This window comes from Tasmannia lanceolata, unplaced genomic scaffold (assembly GCF_043159265.1).
Source record: "Tasmannia lanceolata isolate RefF3 unplaced genomic scaffold, GAP_Taslan_0.1 ptg000012l, whole genome shotgun sequence".
Taxonomy (NCBI): domain Eukaryota; kingdom Viridiplantae; phylum Streptophyta; class Magnoliopsida; order Canellales; family Winteraceae; genus Tasmannia; species Tasmannia lanceolata.
Window position 1 is genome coordinate 54511988 of NW_027518689.1, and position 18176 is coordinate 54530163.

Genomic DNA, 18176 nt, shown 5'->3' on the forward strand with positions numbered 1-18176 from the left:
TATTTTATCTCCAAATTTCAGCACTTGAAAATCAGTAGATGTTCGAAAACTCAATTTTCATTGAAAAATCAGCGGTTTCCTTGAAATTTTAAGCCAAATCATCATAAAAATTCGAAATACATATCAAAACTTTATGAAAATTAATAAAAAAAATTTTAAATCATTCAAGTAACGTAAGTGACTGGTTTGAAACAAAAATTTTGGAAAAATCTCAGTTTTAACATGAAAAACCATTGTCGCGCGCAAAACGATGCTTTGAGTACAAAATAATGAAGGAAACTGATTTTTCAAATTTTGTACCACAAAAACCTTTAAATATATAATATAATAATTTGGAAAGTTTCGTAGCTTTTCGAATTCGTTTGATATTTATTATGATTAAATCAGATGTTAAAATAATTAAAAATAGCATTAAAAAATCCAAAAATTCAAGAAATTTCTTACATGATCTAATAATCTGGAAAAACTACTGGACACAAATTTTCATCCGCTTTTAACTTATTTTGATATATATATTTGGATTTATTCTTCGAAAAAGATCCATTTTCTCGGCTATCTTCGAAGAATGAAACCAACATCAAAATAAATCAAACAAGGCTGGAAATTTTGTTTTCCAATAGTTTTTTAATATGAATGGTGTAGACTACTTGCTTTGAAAAACTTAAAGGTTTGAAAAACTTGCTTTGAAAAACTTCGAAAAAACTTAAAGGTTTAGACTACTTGCTTTAAAAACTTGATTTTAGCCCAAATCTTAAGAAAATTAATTTTTAATTAAATAAAACTAATTTTAAAGCAAAAATTTAGATTATAAACTAATTTGGTTCATACCATATCATATCAAAATTTCATGCAAAAACACATCCATATGCATCATATATTCAAAGAAAACTCAAAATCTAACCTACGCATGCTTTTCTAGTTCCTAGATTACATGGAAGATGAATACTAACCGTTGATCGTTTTCCTTGTCTCTAAGGTGTGTAAATCCAAGATATACACTTTGTCACACCTTGTATACGCAAAAGAAAATCCAAAGATCGCCCAATATAATATAATTCTTCATATGTTGAAGAAGAGGTGAAGAAATCCAATGGTACTTTAATGAAGAACAAATATGAAAGATAAACCAAAGCACACAAAGAGAGGGAGACGGAATTTTTTTTTGCAGAGCCAGCAAGGGTTGGGCATTTTTTCCAAGAGTAAGCCAAAGGTTGATTTGCTTTGTTTTATAAAAAAGCTTAGGGCAAAGCAAAGAGTAGAAACTTCATATCTTGTGTATTCCCTAATTTGAACACTTACTATTTCTCCTCCTTCTCTAGCTCTTACATGAGTTACTTAATATATTGGTTTCCCTCTTTTTAAAGCATTGGCTTTCTTGGAGATTAAGACATGCCATTATGCTCAAGAGAGATTTTTTCAAGATCCTTCTAGAAGCTCTCCCATATGGTAAACACACACTTTTATGAAAGATTCCCGTCCAAAAAGGACTGCCCAACGTTTGACCTCATTTTTTACCTATTTAGGGACAGAATTAGGAAACGTCGTAAACTAGAAAGTTGTAGATCTTTTCGAGATTTTTCCAACAAGTACAACTGCAAAATTTTTAGACAAGTATGTAAAAGGGTATGGCCATTTTACTAAACTGACCATATTAGCCATTTATTTTATTTTTAGCAACCAAATTCAATCAAATCTCCTCCAAATTTTGGACTCCCAACATGTGTGGACCACATGTTTGGATGCCCAACCCATGTGGCAGAACCACAAATGTGGTTCTCACATGGGCTTTTAGTCCATGGGCTTTTTGGTTCATGGGCTCTTTAGGTTGATGGGCTTTTTAGGGTATATTTTATGGACTTTTTAAATAGAATCAACCATCTTTTCAATCAAATTCGAATTTTTTATTATTGGGCCTAGCCCATATGACATCCAAGGTGGGTCCCATGCACATGGCCGAACAACCCTCTCTTTGGAAAAAATATTTTTGGACTAAGATACCCCTATTTGATCAACACATACCAAAAATGACCAAAATGCCCTCAAACCGGATCGCCTTCAAAGGGAAAGTTAAAAATGTAAAGTCTTCAAGGAAAATCTTCAAAAAATAGCAAGTTTTGAAGTTCACTTCTTTTCGTGGATGATCTCAAACATGATCACTTGGTACCCCCTGAAAATACCCAAAATGCCCTTGACACACAAACATCTCAAGAAAAGTAAAACCCCTGAGAAATTCTAAATTTAGCAAGTTTCCCAAAATTTATGAAATTACTCATGATTTCTCAGACATATTTCGGAGATCAAATGAGACACACTGGAAATGAACCAAATACCCCTGAAGTGCAAAAATAAATGAAATTAGGGAAAACCCTGAGAAACTCCAAAAATAGTAGGTTTCCTAAAATACATGAAATGACTCATGATTTCTTAGACACACTCTGGGGATCAACTCAGACACACTGGAAATGACCAAAATACCCTTAGGTACAAAAATAAAGGAAACCCTGAGAAATTCCAAAAATAGCAGGTTTTCTCACTTGATTGGAAACTTGAATTCTCATATTCCGGAGATTAATTGAACCCCCTAGAGACCTTTAGGATTGCGAATCAAATTTAAAACGCCTAAAATGAGGTGAAATTCACCCTAAAATGCAAGAATACTTAATCTAATGCGGAAGACTGACTTGGGGACTTAACTGACCAACCAAACCTTTCGCCTTTTAAAGCGTAGCAAAATGGGGGTGTTTACATTGGTTCTCGCTCAATTTCCTCATGTATCTCTATTGGAATTTCAGGTTGCTTCTCTAAGCCAAGTGTCACGGACCTTTGGTTTGGGATTGAGGTCCATGCGGCACTTGCGTTGCCTCACAACAAGCAAGTAAGCCTAGCAAGGTTATGAGAATCAAATCTACAAAACAAACACAAATGGAGTGCTAAGTTTCCAAACATACACAAAGCAATAGGGCACGCAAGTAGGCAAATGGTAAGCTTTATTGATGATTCCAAAACAAGTTACAATAGGATCATGCCAAAAGGTCTACAACTCCTAAGGGTCCCCGATCACCCGTTGACTAGAATGGAATCCCTGCTAGGATATGCACTAGCAATGCACCACTCGATGGCCAACCAAGATCTCAGGGTAAAGAGCTTTAGCTACCAACCCCCTTAACCACCAGTGGCGACCAAAGGTGCTATAAACAACGACTTTTGAAGACGCAACGAGACAAGCACGTTTTGGATTTCAATACCAACCACGTCCTCACTACAACATGTACATAGGCATGAGTCTTACATATTACATTGATAGACCAAGTCACGGGCCATAGGCCATGCGAACAGCGCTGGACGAAATGGCCACGTGACACTCCCCCACCCAATCATGTCGACGCCCTCGTCGACATTGCGTCCGTGTAGGTACGTATTTCATCTTCAGTGAGGTGGAGCTTTTCCCTTGGTTCCCAGCTAGCTTCTGAGTCTGGTAGGCCTTTCCACTTGATGAGGTATTCTAGTGTTGGTCTTCGAGAAATTCCTCGCGGCTTGGTGCGTTCAGCCATGATACCCTCAACTTCAGGTGTGAAGGAAGTTGCGTGCGGTTCCTCTCGAACTGATGTGTTTATGGTGTTGTCTTCCTTATCGGCTCGATAGGGCTTCAAACAACTGGCATGAAAGACAGGATGGATTCTGAGCCATGAAGGGAGTTGGACCCGGAAGGAGACGTTACCAACACGCTCAAGGATGGGAAGGGGTCCTTCATATTTTCGAACCAAGCCTTTATGTACTTTGCGGGTAAACTTGAGCTGGCTAGAGTTCAATTTGACTAACACCAAGTCACCAACTTTGAAGTCATCTGGTCTTCTATCCTGATCCGCCCACTTCTTCATCCTCTTTGAAGCTTTCTCCAAATACGCTCTGGCGATGTTTACATTTGTGTGCCACTCTTTTGTCATATGATAAGCAGGGGGCTATTGCCGATATAACCAGCAGCGATGGAATGGGGGGTGGAAGGTTGCCGGCCAGTCGCTAGCTCGAAGGGGCTTTGATTAGATGCAGAGCTCTTTTGTAAGTTGTAGCAAAACTGCGCTACATCGAGTAGGTGAACCCAATTTTGTTGGTTGGCGCTGACAAAGTGTCTCAAGTATTCTTCAAGTAGGGCATTGACCCTTTCTGTCTGTCCGTCGGCTTAGGGGTGTAGGCTGGAGGAGAAGTTTAACTTTGTGCCCAACAACTTAAACAATTCGGTCCACAGGCGGCCTGTGAATCTTGGGTCCCTGTCACTGACAATATTCTGAGGAACGCCCCAATACTTCACAACATGGCGGAAGAATAGTCTAGCTGCCTCCTCTGCACTGCAATATAATGGCGCTGGTATGAAGGTTGCATACTTTGAAAACCTGTCCACGACCACTATGATAGAGCCAAACTCCCCAACTTTGGGTAAGCTCACAATAAAGTCTAGGGAGATACTCTCCCAAGGTCCTTTTGGCACTGGCAACGGGTCTAAGAGTCCCAAGGGCTTGTCCCTTTCCACCTTATCTTGCTGGCAAGTGAGGCACGTCCGAACATACTCTTCCACATCATCGCTCATTCGGGGCCAGTAGTAATTACGTTCGACCAAGGCGAGAGTGCGATGAATCCCAGGGTGCCCTGCCCACAGAGTATCATGGCATTCTCTCAAAAGTTCCTTCCTTAAGTCACCTGATCGCGGAATGTATATTCGACTCCGCTTGGTCAGTAGGAGGCCGTTTTGGGCCCAAAAACGCCGTGATTTCCCCGCCTTCACAAGCTGCATGATAGTTTGGGCAAATGGATCTTTCTCAAGCCCTTCACGAATACGGTCTTGTAGGTTGCTCTTTATTTGACACATGGAGGCATGTTCATCCAATTTCAAGGTGGCCAACTCAGCCTTTCGACTAAGTGCATCGGCTACATGGTTCGATCGGCTCGGCTTGTATTCTAGAACCATGTCAAATTCTGCAAGGAAATCTTGCCATCAAGCTTGTTTTGGTGACAACTTCCTCTGGGTTTGGAAATAGCTTGTGGCTACATTATCGGTCTTGACAACAAACCTGGAGCCAAGAAGGTAATGTCTCCAAACTCGCAAGCAGTGTACTATTGCGGTCATCTCCTTTTCTTGCACGGTGTACTTTCGTTCAGTGTCATTGAGTTTGCGGCTCTCATAAGCAATCGGGTGCCCTTCTTGCATAAGCACACCACCAATAGCATAGTCTGAGGCATCAGTCTGAACTTCAAATGGCAGCGAATGGTTTGGCAGCTGTAGCACTGGCTCCATCTGTAGACACCCCATTTTGACCGTACCTTAAACCTCCCATGTTTGATTGAAACCCCTTCAAATGAATGATTTAGGGTCCCAAACTTCGCCCTAAGCTAGGTTAGAGTTTCGTCTAGGTCCTTACAAAATTTCGTTGGAATCCGAGCTCGTTTGATCAGCAAACGGATTGAATCAATGTCGTAGTTTAAAGCTGTAAGGGGGGGTGGATTATCTGCAGAGGGGGTGTGCCTTTGAGGTGCAAAATTTCGAATTTGCCTTCTGCCAATAGGACAAAGCGGCGGGAGTGCGCTTAGCGAACCGCGCGCTTTATCCATAATTGGAGTGCCAATATCAAAATTTTTTTTTTATATATATAAAAATTTGAGGTTACTGTTAAGAAAAAAAAAATAAAAATCTGAGAAGAGAGAAATCGCAGAGAGAAGAAAAGAGAAGAAGAGAAAGAAGAAATTTGGGTTTTCCATTTTCGCTCAGATTTTCCGATCGAATCTCCCGCAGATCCGGTCATAACCTCCACCATTCCGATCACGTTCGGATCGCCACCTCCTTCTTCTTCTCCGATCTTGCCCCGGTCAAAATCCGGCAAGAATCCGATCGGATCTGTCTGAGATCCACCTTTTCTCCGATCCTCTTCTCCGGCAGCTTGCTGGTTTTGATTTCTTGCAGATCCGGTCATTCCTCTTCTCCTCCGATCAATCCTTCATCTCCGGCCCGGACTCCGGTGAAATTCCATCTTCTCTGGCGAGTTATGCCGGAATCTGGTCAAAAGCTTGGACAAGCTCACCTTCTCCGGCCTTAGCTCCGGTCGTTCCTTTAAACTCCAAGAGAGATCTGAGATCTGAAGAAAGAGTAAGAGATCGGAAAAGATTTAATTTCCAGATCTGAAAAATTCGCAGAGAGAGAGAGGAAGAAAGTTTGTGTTTCACATTTCTGATCATCTTCTCCGATGATATTGCCGTGCTCCGATCATCTCAGATCAATCTTAAGTTTGCAATTGTTTTTGTCTGTTTCTTCTCTTCCTTTTCTTCACCTAGTCTATTTTCATCAATACTCTCTTCTAGCTTTTGAAACCCTAACTCATTTTATGAGATTTATATCTTGATGCCTTAGATCTAAACCCTAGTTTCATTCTTGTAGCTCAAAATCTAATAGATCTGATTTTTCTGGTCAATTTGACCAATCCGAGAGAATCTCATTTTCTAAAAGCAGAGGGAGAGAGATTTGAGAGGGTTTAGAGAAGAAGAATTTGAGAAAAACTAAAAAGAAGAAAGAAATATCTAGAAAAGTAAAGAGAAAGATAGTCGTCTTCTCCTGAGAATCTCACCTAAATCCGGTAGCCATACTTCAAACCTTATCATCATCTACACCGTTCTAGATCTGAAGATCACAAGTAATTCTTGCAACTTGTCGTGCTAGGCTGAATACGAAGACAAGGTAAGTCATTTTATTCCTCTTTCTAGTTTCTTCATTTTGTTCCTTTCATTGCTTAAATTCTAGATTCCTTGTTATTTCCTAAAATTTCATATTTTATTTCTATTTCTCTTTTCATTAATTTCCTTGAGCTTTTCATGATTTCTGCTGTTTCTAATGTTGATATCCTCACTCTCCCTTCGTTTGATTTTTATTTTATTTTTCTCCTTTGATTTTTTTTTTATATATATGATGATTTGTGTAGAATTATCAAGACATTGTTGTACAAGGACATGTTTATGTCATTTAGACAACCTAAGGAATTTGTTTATGATAGGATCTGTGATTTCCCTTTCATAATGAAGATTTTAAATGATGTTGTTCTTTAAGGTTTAAACCAAAGTGCAAAAGTTTTATATTGTGGGTGTGATCCAAATCATTTGCTTTATCATTACAGAGTTATGAGAGAATTTTGTCTTAAAATTATTCATGATGCCCTAGTAGACATGAGCTATTGGCTGCTTTTGATCAAGTATATTCAAAATTTGTATTTTACATTGTGTTAGTTTATAAAGAATACTACTTGTTCATTTATTTACTTTAGCTTAATAGAAGCTTTTATTCAGGTTTAATTAGTTACACTAGTTTAACTTGTCTTTTCTTTTGGTCTACATATTTCACAAGGGTTATTTAAATTTTGCCAATTTGTACAACACTAAAGGATAAAATACGCCATGAAATGGTTTTTCATGAAGTTACCTAACAAATCTCATTTCCATCCTTTTTGCTGGAATTCTTTTACCATTCGGTATTCATTAGAATGAATTCTTCTTTGTCTTTTGAAACTCAAATTGTCCTCCTCTAAGGCAAAATTTACGAGCAAGTAAAAACAAAAATATGACAAATGAGAGCCTGTCTTTACATTTGGTAGAGAATTCTAGCAAAGTCTTAATAATTGCATTTCGATTGTAAATCCTTGAATTGTCATGTTTTGATGTCATAGAAACTGAATTTTTTTGGATGCCTATCTGTATGTGTATGGGATGAAGAAATACACTTATATTTCTATTCCAATTTTTCTAAATTATCTGCATTGACATGTTTTAATACTTGCATGAGCTGATCCTTCAATCCCTAAATTGCACGTAGAACCTTAAATTAGTATGGTATAGAAAGAGCTCATTGAAGGTGTTAGTTTATAAGAAAAGATTTTTAATTTGATTCATATTTGGATCTATATGAAGTTTATTTGTTCTATTTTCTGTGGATACATGTGAAGAAACATTAGTATGATCATTTTAAATGTCCTCAAGCCTGTATAATTTGTTTGGGAGTCATTTTATCTGGCTTATTTTTGGTTAGTATACATGGAATAGTTCCAGAACATCTACACTTTAATATGCATAGGGCTCATTTCATACATATTAAGGGACTTTAGCTTTAGTGTGACGTTTGTAGTAAACTATTTTCCTCTTAGTTGATATATGAGAAATGATATGCTGTTTTGTTCCTTCCCTAATAAAACTGTGATGAATTCTTGATAATCATATGGGAAATATATGATAAATTTGAGATGGCTGTAGTAAGATTATCTCTTGGTTAATTTGTAATGTTAATTCAAACAAACCTATTTAACTGCATGGCTTTACTTTATTTCTTTCTTTCTTTCATTGAATTCTCTGATTTCTTGGGGATTGTAATAGTCTTTAGAGCAGTTATTTGTTTCACATTTATAAAAACTAGAGGAATTGCACATGGGGTAATGTTGTTGTAGTACTAACCCAAATATTTTAAGTTTGCTTTATGTCATTTTATTATGCCAGTATAAATGGGAGTGATGTCTGAATGTGCAGAGATTGTATGAGCCGGATTTCCTTGATTTTGGCATTTGGTTGGAATTGTGTAGTTGTAGTTGATACTCTTGTAGGGTGTCTTATTAGCTGTAATTTGTAGAGATATGTAACAATTTTTATTTTTATTTTGCATTACAACTAGAATTTGTATGTCTAAAAATGCATAGATGCTGTCCATGTTGCTACCCCAGGTTTGCATCCAATCCTGCCCTGTTTTAGCGTAGATGCTGCCCCTGTTTGAGCCCAGCTTTTAGCCCCAAATCTGTCCCATGTTTTAGACCTGCTACTAACATTTCAGCTCAAAAATCTGTCTTTGTTCAGCGCAGTTCATGCATAAATCTGCCTTGTTTTGGCTCATGTTTGGTCAATTTTCTGTACAGATTTCATCTATAAATCTGTCCTCTGTTTAAGCACAGTTTTCCCCTACTTGAGCCCTTTTTGCTTGAGCACAGTTTTTCACCTCATTGCTACCCCTGTTTCAGGGCAAATTCTGTCCCCAGTTCAGTCCATGTGGCTGCCCAGTTTCGCACATATATTCATCCTTGTTGCAGCCCCTATGTTTAGCATAGATTTAGCCCTGTTGATTTCCCCAGTTTTCAACACAGTGTTTACCCACAAATCAGCTTTTATTGAGCCCAGTTTTCACCCATAGTTAGTCCCTGTTATAATCCCCCCTCAGTCAGTCAAGTTATCCCCTAATTCATCACTCTAGTATATGGCTATTCTCTCATGTAACAGGGCAGCAGCATGGTAAGTATGTTTATGTTTGTTTAGGTGTGCTTGATGTTGTTTAAATTGGATCTTTAGATTGAGCATGTTGTAATTATACATAGAGATGTCTTCGTATCTCTCGTTAATCTCATATGAATATATGTAAATCTATTGGCATAAATTATGGAATCCATGAGAAGTTGCTTCAATAGAAAAATTATCTTGAGAATTTAACTTTAAATCAAGGTTTAATTTGTTGCTTTAAGATCTAGAAGTTTATTATATTCGTTTCTCTTTTATTTAAATGAATTATTTAATTGAAGAAGGAAATCATATGACTACTCTATTCGATGTTATCGATATGAGTACTGTTTGATTTCAAGGCGGGATATAGAAATATTATCATGTGTATATGATATCAGATGATTACTTTGGCATCATCTGATTCCATTGGAGTCCCCTTATTGGGGTTTGTGGTTGGCATTGAAGTGTTTGATATTGTTTTTACTTTATTAGGCTATCCAGCGGCTGGTTTGGACTAATTAATGTTGTTTATCATTTTATGATTGCTATTCTTACAGATTGGGCACTCTTTAGTTGTAAATCATACTTTGCTAATACTTGATTTGTTTTTATAATAATTGAATGGAAATTTGAGATTACCTGGTAGCCTTTTTTTTCTCTCTTTGATAGACTAACACAGTCTTATAGATTTCTGTTAAATTTCTTTAGATATTAGGATCCCCCCTCATCGCCAGGGCGATGAAGGCGCTAGCCCAAGCCTATCCTTAGGGGACTTGCTCAGTCCGAGTAGCATACCCCTCCTTTGTATATAGGAGACTTGCCCAGTCTCATTCTCTTGCTAAACCTCCTCTTTGTGCGTCGTTTGGTTTTGGGAGAACACCCTACTCGGCTTGGCAGCATACCCCTACCCTTATGGGTATTGGGTTGCACATTTGTTGCACCCTAGGGCTAGGCAGCTGTCCGGCCCGGCTGGGTATTTTACCTTTGCCAAATATGCACAGGGTCTCTTATTCCTTTTTACGTCATTTGTGTTTCGGAGACAAGCCTTGTCTCATGTAAAGAGTTTCCCCTTTAGGAGGCTTACCTAGCCTCATATTAGAGTGGCCTCCTCTTTTAGAGTGAGTCTTTGACTCGGTAGTGTTATTAGAGAGTCTCTGACTCATTTATTCCCCCCCTTTAGTGTTAGTTCGGAGTTTCTCCTTTAAAGTTGTTGATTACTTCGCTTTGATTAGAGGCTAACTCAGTCTTATTAGAGCTTTGCTTGCTTGGGATCTTGGATCGTTTTCTCTCTTCTTGGGACGCTATCTTTCTTGTTGTGGTTCGTCTCTTTGAGACGCTAGTTGCTTATTCGGGGTTTCCCCTTTTGCTTTAGGGCTTTGCTCTAGTTTGTGGTTGTTCTTGCGTATTCCCTTTAAGATTGAAAACATTTAAAGGTTCAGAGCATTGGAAAAGCTTTAAAATCCAAAAACATTAGTAATTTGAAACTCAAAAATATTTGAAAAAACTCTAAAAATATCAAAAACATTTAAAAAAAAACATTAAAACCTTTAAATCATTTGGAGTGTTTAGTTTTATAGCATATTAGGAGAGTTCGATATTCGAACTACGTTGGCTTGATCCTCTTCCACGAGGTACGTAGTGCAGCTTGGGATCCATATCCCAAGTCCAGCCAAACTTTGTAAATAAATGTTTTACCCATTTTTCTTCAAAACCTTGTTTTCAACAAGATCTTCCTCTAGAGTTAGGACCTTGTCTTAGATGGAGGGTTTTAGAGTTAGGGTTTGTCTTTGATTTGTTGTGTGCTTGTTGTGTGTTTGTATTAGAGTTAGGAGTTTGTCCTAGCTAGGAGCGCCTCCGTCCGGTCAGTTGGCGATTCACATCGCCGACTGATGACTAGGTCTAGGATGTGTTAGTGATCCGATTGTTTTCCTTAGGATGCACAGCCTAGTTACACATAGGTTGTAGGAACCACCTGCATTAGCTTAGGGCTAACTAGCATTTAGTTAGGGCATATAGGGAGTCCTAAAATCTACAATTCACTGGAATTTAAATAATCGTTCAAGAAGCTTTAATAACTAGTCCGGTCTTTTAGATCGAGTCTAAGATAGAGGTCTAGGTGTCTTAGGCATCCTACCTTAGAATAGGCGCGAAGAACTACGTTGCCTTGATTCTCGTGGAGGCGGGGATACGTAGGCTTCTTTGGATGAACATCAGACCATCCGAAGACTCGGGCTAAATCGTTTAGAGTCTTAGGATTTGTTGTGTTGTGTTATATTGTATATTTTGTTGTGTTTTCTTACTTTCTTGTGCAGACCTATACCTTTAGCTGTAGCATGCATGTGTTCGTCCACCAGAACTTAGACCCCCTTTAGGCATGTCACTCATAACCTAGCTATGCTTAGGCAACACATCTTTCATTTTATTTTATGGGTGTTTATTATCTTTGTCCTCAGGAAATGCATGCTTAGGTAGACGACTCCTGAGGATTGTTCCCATTTCACATGATTTTTGCCCAAAACTCTTCGAGGTTAATAATAAATGGCATAAGAGACCAAGTGTTCGCACTCGGGCGAATTGGAGGCGCTCTTCGGACCTTCTCCATTCATCATCAGGCACGGACCTTCTGTATCTCTGGTTATCCATTGCAAACAGAGCATTTGTTTTGGTTCCATGGCGTGTCCATGGATGGCGACTCTGAGTTATTTTTAGGTACATCTTGGTTTCGAGCCCTGGCTCCTGATCAGGATGTATCTCATTCGTTTTGTATCGCCACTCATGCTATGCTGCGAGGGTGGCACCTGTTTCGAGAGTTCCTTGGCAGAGCTCTCCTTCACTTTGTGGAGATCCAGAGGGTGTTAGGGACCTGTTCCCTCACCGTCCTCGGATCGGGGTCCACAGGCTGGCGACTCTGCTGGGGACCTTTTGGAACATTGCCTAACTCTGTTAAAATGCCATTTATTACTAACTTTGAAGAATTTTGGGCTAAAATCATTATAAATGGGAATTTAATCGATTAGAATCCAGGGGTGCCAATTAAATGCGTAAATAAAACAAGGGTTCACACACCACTTTCATCCATGCATATATTATCTGTTTTGTGGTTATTTTCTGCTATGGTTTGCTTTGGATATACTATCAGATGACCTATTCGAGATACTATGAGTAGGAGCCGTGAGGGCTATACCCGCCTTCTAGTGCCACCGCACCAGTAGTATACTCAGCACCTGGACACTTCGTGTGTAAAACGGACATAGTTCGTACACTGGACTCTATGTCACAGTGTACAACTAACTATGCACCCGGCCAGGTGGACCTCGCATCGGTACCTCTTCTATATATTGCATTGTCCTCTTGTTTGCATATAAGGACGAACATGTGTTACTTACACTTGTAGAGCCTAGAGTTAGGGGCCTTATCCTATCTATAGATTAGGGTAGCTCACTTCATGTGGCTACAGACGCAGTTGTAGTACACTCATCAGTCTGTCAAGGGTCAAGATTTTCTTGACTCTGCTAAATTAGACTAGTGATGGTGCCCCTGGTTAGGGTGTATGCATGTATATATATTTATATTTATTGATTATTAGATTAGGGCCTACTTATTTAGTGAGGTTCCTTATTTAATCCAATCAATCATATCAATCATTTTTTTCAGATTTAGACCTAGCCATGTGGTTCTTTCTTTGTCGCCCTTATGACTATGGTCTATCTTTTGATTCTTTCATGGTAAAGTCGATCCTATTAGACTCGAGCCTACTCTTCTTGTGAGGTTTCCTTGTCTAAGTTTATCATTAGTATCAGTTCATCTTTCGGATTTGGACCTGGTCAGTGGATTCTATTTTGACACTATTATGGCCATGGCCTCCATCTTGTTTCGTTGATGATAAATTCAATCTTGGTATTTCTTGATTCTTAGACCAGGACCTACTTCTTAGTAAGAGCTTCTTATCTAAGTTGATCAAATATATCCATCCATCACGCAGATTTTAGATCTGGTCATTGACCTTACTTTGTCATTCTTATGACCATGATCTATCATCCAGTGACTATCCGTTTGATCCATATTTTACCCTTGGATCCTATCGAGATCATTGATGGAAAAGTTTGATCCTGTTTGTATCCTACCTGTATCCTTTGAGCATGTGATTTTTTGTCAATACCTTTCCTTTTGTATCTCAATATTTAGAGTCGACCTCATTCTCATTTTATTTACCTTCCTTGATTATCAGGTGATTTATCATGTCTAATGAAGTGTTGAAAGAGTGGATTTCTGATCGTAGAGGTGGTCGCCTTAGCTTCTCTGGTCATGACTTTTCCCATTTCTACCGTCTTGCTACCCATAAGATTGACTGGAACCTCCTTAAGGCAGCCGCCACTTTTTGGCAGCCGGATGTCCATGTGTTTCGATTCGGCATGCAAGAGGTCTGCCCCATTTTTGACGAGTGGTGTTATCTGATGGACCGTGATCGCTCTGGCCCCTTGGTCAAAATTGATACCAAGTTAGGTTATAATCATGTCTTTGAGCAGCTTATCTCCTCTCAGGTTGTTCCAGTTAAATCCATCTTAGGGGAGAAAGGTGTGTCCATTAAGCAATTGGTCAAATTTTTTGCTCAGCCTGGTAAGCTAACCAAGGAATTCCAAACCAGCCGTAGTCATGCCCTGGTTTTGTGTGTTTATGCCAAATGGTTACTTTCCCAAGATATCCATTATGCTTCCCCTAAACTTTTAGACTTTGTACATCAAATTTCCAAAGGGAGTAATCCGATCCCCACCATGCTTGCAGAAACCCTAAATGGATTGGATGACATTGTCAATGGAGTCCGTACCACTTTTGCTGGATCCCCAGTCCTTCTGTACATTTGGCTCTGTTTAAAACTCCAAATTTATGTACCTTTGCAAAACAAGGACTTTACCTTGTCCAAGTTTGACCAATGGGAACAGAAATTTTTTTCCTATTCTAAGGCTGAATGGATTGAGTGGTTAGCTTCCCGCCAAGCTGATCAAATTGCTTGGTGGTTCCCTGTTTATCATCAGTTCGTGACCCAGACCCGAGCTAGTAGAATTGTTCAATTTCTTGGTCTGGAGAAAACCTCATTCTATATCCCAGACCGTATCTTCCGTCAGTTCGGAGGATTTCAAACTGAATGTTCGCATGGGGATTTTCGAACTGAGTTTTATATCCCAGCACCTGATCGTCCTCTTGTACAATTCAATTGTCATATTGCCGAGGAAATCTGTAGAGATTGGGATCATAAAGTAATGCGATTATCGTGGGGCTTGCGAGGCAAGACTTATTGTGGAGTATCCGAGGGGTATTATCAGTGGTTATTGGAGAACATCGAAAATCGTAAACCTAAGAGGGCTAGGTTGGAAGAAAAAGACGATTGAGAATCTTCATCTATCTTGTCCTGAGCATCCTATTGTTCAGAATTTCACTGTTTTGGCCATGCTATCCTTTCTTTTACCAGTTCAACTGTTGTAATCGCAGTTCAAATTTTATCAATAAAAGTGTGTTTGTTTTCTCTTATCTTTATTTGCTCAAAATGTCTTATTTCACTCATCACTCATTTAATCTAATATGTTAATTTCCATTCAGGATTCTAAAAGAGAGCAACCATCGCTCCATCAAAAGAAAACCAGTCCAAACCTACCTGGTCTAGATCTTCCTCTGTTTCTAGACTTGTCCGTCATTTTGACTCACCTATATCATCCAGAGAATCTTTATCCCCTACCTTTGAGTTATCTAACTCATCTGAGTCTGACCAAATGGCTGATATAACTGATCCCATGATGGTCATTCAAGAAATGTTGAGAAACATGTCTCGAGATATCTCGGGATTGAAAGAAGAAATGGCCGTGCTGAAATCTCAGAATACTGACAAGACCTCTACTTCTAGAGCGCCTGTCATCCAGCCTACTCCTTCTGCATTTCCTGCTCCCAATAGACCTCATGTGCTTGCTGAGGAGATTGACCTCGACGAGGGCCAATATGCTGAAGAGTATTGTGCTCCGCAGACAAATAGGGAGAGTGAGTTATTCAATATGTGTCAGAAGATGGCCAAGGACATTGAAAACATGAAGTTCCAAGGGCCGAAAAGATTCGACATTTCCGAGTACTTTGAGACTCCTACTGTTACTTTGCCGCCGAAGTTCAAAGCGCCGGATTATGATAGGTACGATGGCACTGGATGCCCCAGAAACCATGTCAGATGGTTCATAACCCTCTCTCAGCAGCACGGGTTGAGCCGTGAACAAATGGCTCAGCTATTTCCCATGTCTTTCATAGGAATAGCTAAGAAGTGGTTTATGAGGTTAAAGCCGGAAGAAACAAGATCTTTGGATGATATATCGAACTTGTTTGTTGAACAATTTTCGATGGAGGAGGGGATCGAGATAACAAAGAGAGACCTGAAGCAGCTAAAGCAAGGTCCTCAGGAAACTTTCACGTTGTTTATCAGGCGCTGGAGGCGCAAGTCTGCTCAGTTGAGTCAGAGGATGCCAGAAGAAGATCAGATCAAATTGGTGATCAAAAGTCTGTCTCCACAATACTTCCATTTCATTGCACCCCAGCATTATCCCAGTTTTGATCATTTGATTAAAACTGGCACCCAGACGGAGGATGCTATAGCCAAGGGGCTTAGAGCAAAGGCACTGTCTGATGTGCGGGAAGGCAAGAGGCCTATGGCCCCTCCTAAAGAAGTTCATACAATGAACTATTTCAAGCCGGCTTTCAGACCAGAGGTCAAGGCTGTCGCTGAGGTGGCTAGACCAGTAAGAAAAAATGTTTTCAGACAATTCGATCCCCTCCCTTACCCTTTACCAATGATATTGAAAAAGCTGGTAAGAGACAAAAAGATAAAACTTCCGGATCTGAAACCTGTGCCGAATCCATTACCACCATACTGGAGACTGGATCAGCATTGTGAATATCACAGGAATTCTGGTCATCTAACTGAAAATTGCCTCGCCTTGAAGCATGCAATTCAAAATCTGATTGATAAAGATGAGCTCTCAGTTAAAGGGCGAATATTACTCAGAATCCTCTCCCGAATCATCGTGCTGCTCCTCCTCCTACAGCAAATGCCATCTTTCGTGATGAGCCCATTCTTGATCCATCTACCCTTATATGTGCTATCATGACAGATAACACATATGTTTTGGAGTTTGACGAGGAAGAACTTCAGGATGTGAAAGGGAAGCAGCCCTATATATTGTCATTCAGTGACATAGAAATTGCTGAGTCCTCTTCGTCTCAGTCGTGTACCTCTCATTATGGTGATATGGGGAAAGAAGGGAAAACTCCATATGTTTTGGAAATGGATGATTTCCAGCAAGAAGATGTCAGAATTCCTTACGTTTTGAGTATGGATGACGATGAGCTGTTGCTGCTGGATGATCAATGTGACGAGATGCGTCACATGACCAGAGGAGGGCGAGTCTTTAAACCTCCTGAGTTGAGCGCTGACAATCCGGCAGAGATTGCAAGAGCTGCTGATGGCCAGAGGCAGAATCGGTTCGTGGTGAATGAAGAAGATGATAATCTTCTGAAGCAGTTGAAGAAAACCCAAGCAAATATCTCTGTTTGGGGTCTATTGATGTCATCTTCGAAACACCGGAAAGTGGTGTTGAAAGAGTTGAATTCTGCCCAGGTGTCTGTTGAGATAACTCCTGACGAGCTTGTCAGCGTAGTTTCCGTGGCCAGAACAGCGAAGACTCTTTCGTTCACAGACAGTGATTTGCCCCCAGAAGGGAAGGACCATACAAAGCCGCTCCGAATTTCTGTTGTTTGCAACAAAAAGAAGGTGCCTGAAGTCCTTATCGATAATGGGTCTGCCCTGAACGTATGCCCATTAAGTACAGCAACTACTTTGGGTTTTGGACCTGAGAGCTTCATTCCTTCAGATCAGGGTATTTTGGCCTATGATGGGACTAGGCGTGATGTGATAGGGACCTTAATAACTGAAGTGCAAATAGGTGGAGAGGAATTCGATATTGAGTTCCAAGTTCTTGATATTAAGGCCTCCTTTCTGTTGTTGATCGGTCGCCCATGGTTACATAAGGTTGGAGCTGTCCCATCCACCTTACATCAGAAATTAAAATTCATTTTGAACCATAAGGTGATTACTGTTAAAGGAGACCCGGATTTTGAGGTGGGTCAGATTTCGCAGGAATTGATCCTGGGAAAAGAGGGAGATATTAGTTTGACTGGTTTCTCCTTGGAGGTGGCGACTATAACCGTTAAAGAAGCGATGAATGAAGAAATCTTTTTCTTAAGCAGTACAAATTCCAATGTTGTCAGAATGATCCGTCTGCAAGGTTATATCCCGGGTGCAGGACTGGGCAGATACCATCAGGGTATGACTGAATGCCCAGTATTCAAGACCTTTAATGGTTTGTTTGGGCTTGGGTATGAACCAACCAAGGCAGAGGTCAAAGAAATGAAGCGTTACATGATGAAATGGGCAGAATGTCGCCGCAGAGGTATGGACTTACCGATGGGACCATTTGATCTAAGAATGAATGGGCGTTTCCGTAAGGAAGGAGCAAATTTTCCTTTCTGTGGCTTTACTGAAACCTGGATAGACGAGTCTACTGGGCAGAGACTTCCTGGGTTAGAAATTTTCTTTGATTGTGATTTGGATGATGAGCCGATAAGTTTGTAGACCGCTGAATTAGACTGGGCAGATGCAGTGGGGCCAGATGCACTAAACTCCCTTTTCCATGAGAGTTCGCAGATTGTAGCCGTGATCAGCAAGAACCCTCTCATACTGAATCCCACTCATCTTATTACCCCGGCTGAGAGACCTTTGACTAATTGGACCTCTCAGGTTTTACCTCAGGTTACTTTCCAGTCCTGTCATTCTCCCTCAAAAGAGTCAGTTGTTTATAAGTATG

At 39.9% G+C, this 18176-nt stretch overlaps 1 protein-coding gene and 1 pseudogene across 1 annotated transcript; both read right to left on the reverse strand.

Moving 5' to 3' along the window:
* Window positions 1-3374: 3374 nt before the first annotated feature.
* On the reverse strand, window positions 3375-3944 carry LOC143888955 (uncharacterized). The gene has a single exon (XM_077393335.1). The coding sequence runs from the start codon at window positions 3942-3944 to the stop codon at window positions 3375-3377; it is 570 nt and encodes a 189-aa protein (XP_077249450.1).
* Window positions 3945-4177: 233 nt separating this feature from the next.
* LOC143888956 (uncharacterized) overlaps window positions 4178-18176 on the reverse strand; it is a 32719-nt pseudogene continuing 18720 nt past the window's right edge.

Bases quoted from the DNA above. Each gene is read 5' to 3' on its own strand.
- LOC143888955 (XM_077393335.1), bottom strand. From the start codon at position 3,944: ATGACAAAAGAGTGGCACACAAATGTAAACATCGCCAGAGCGTATTTG.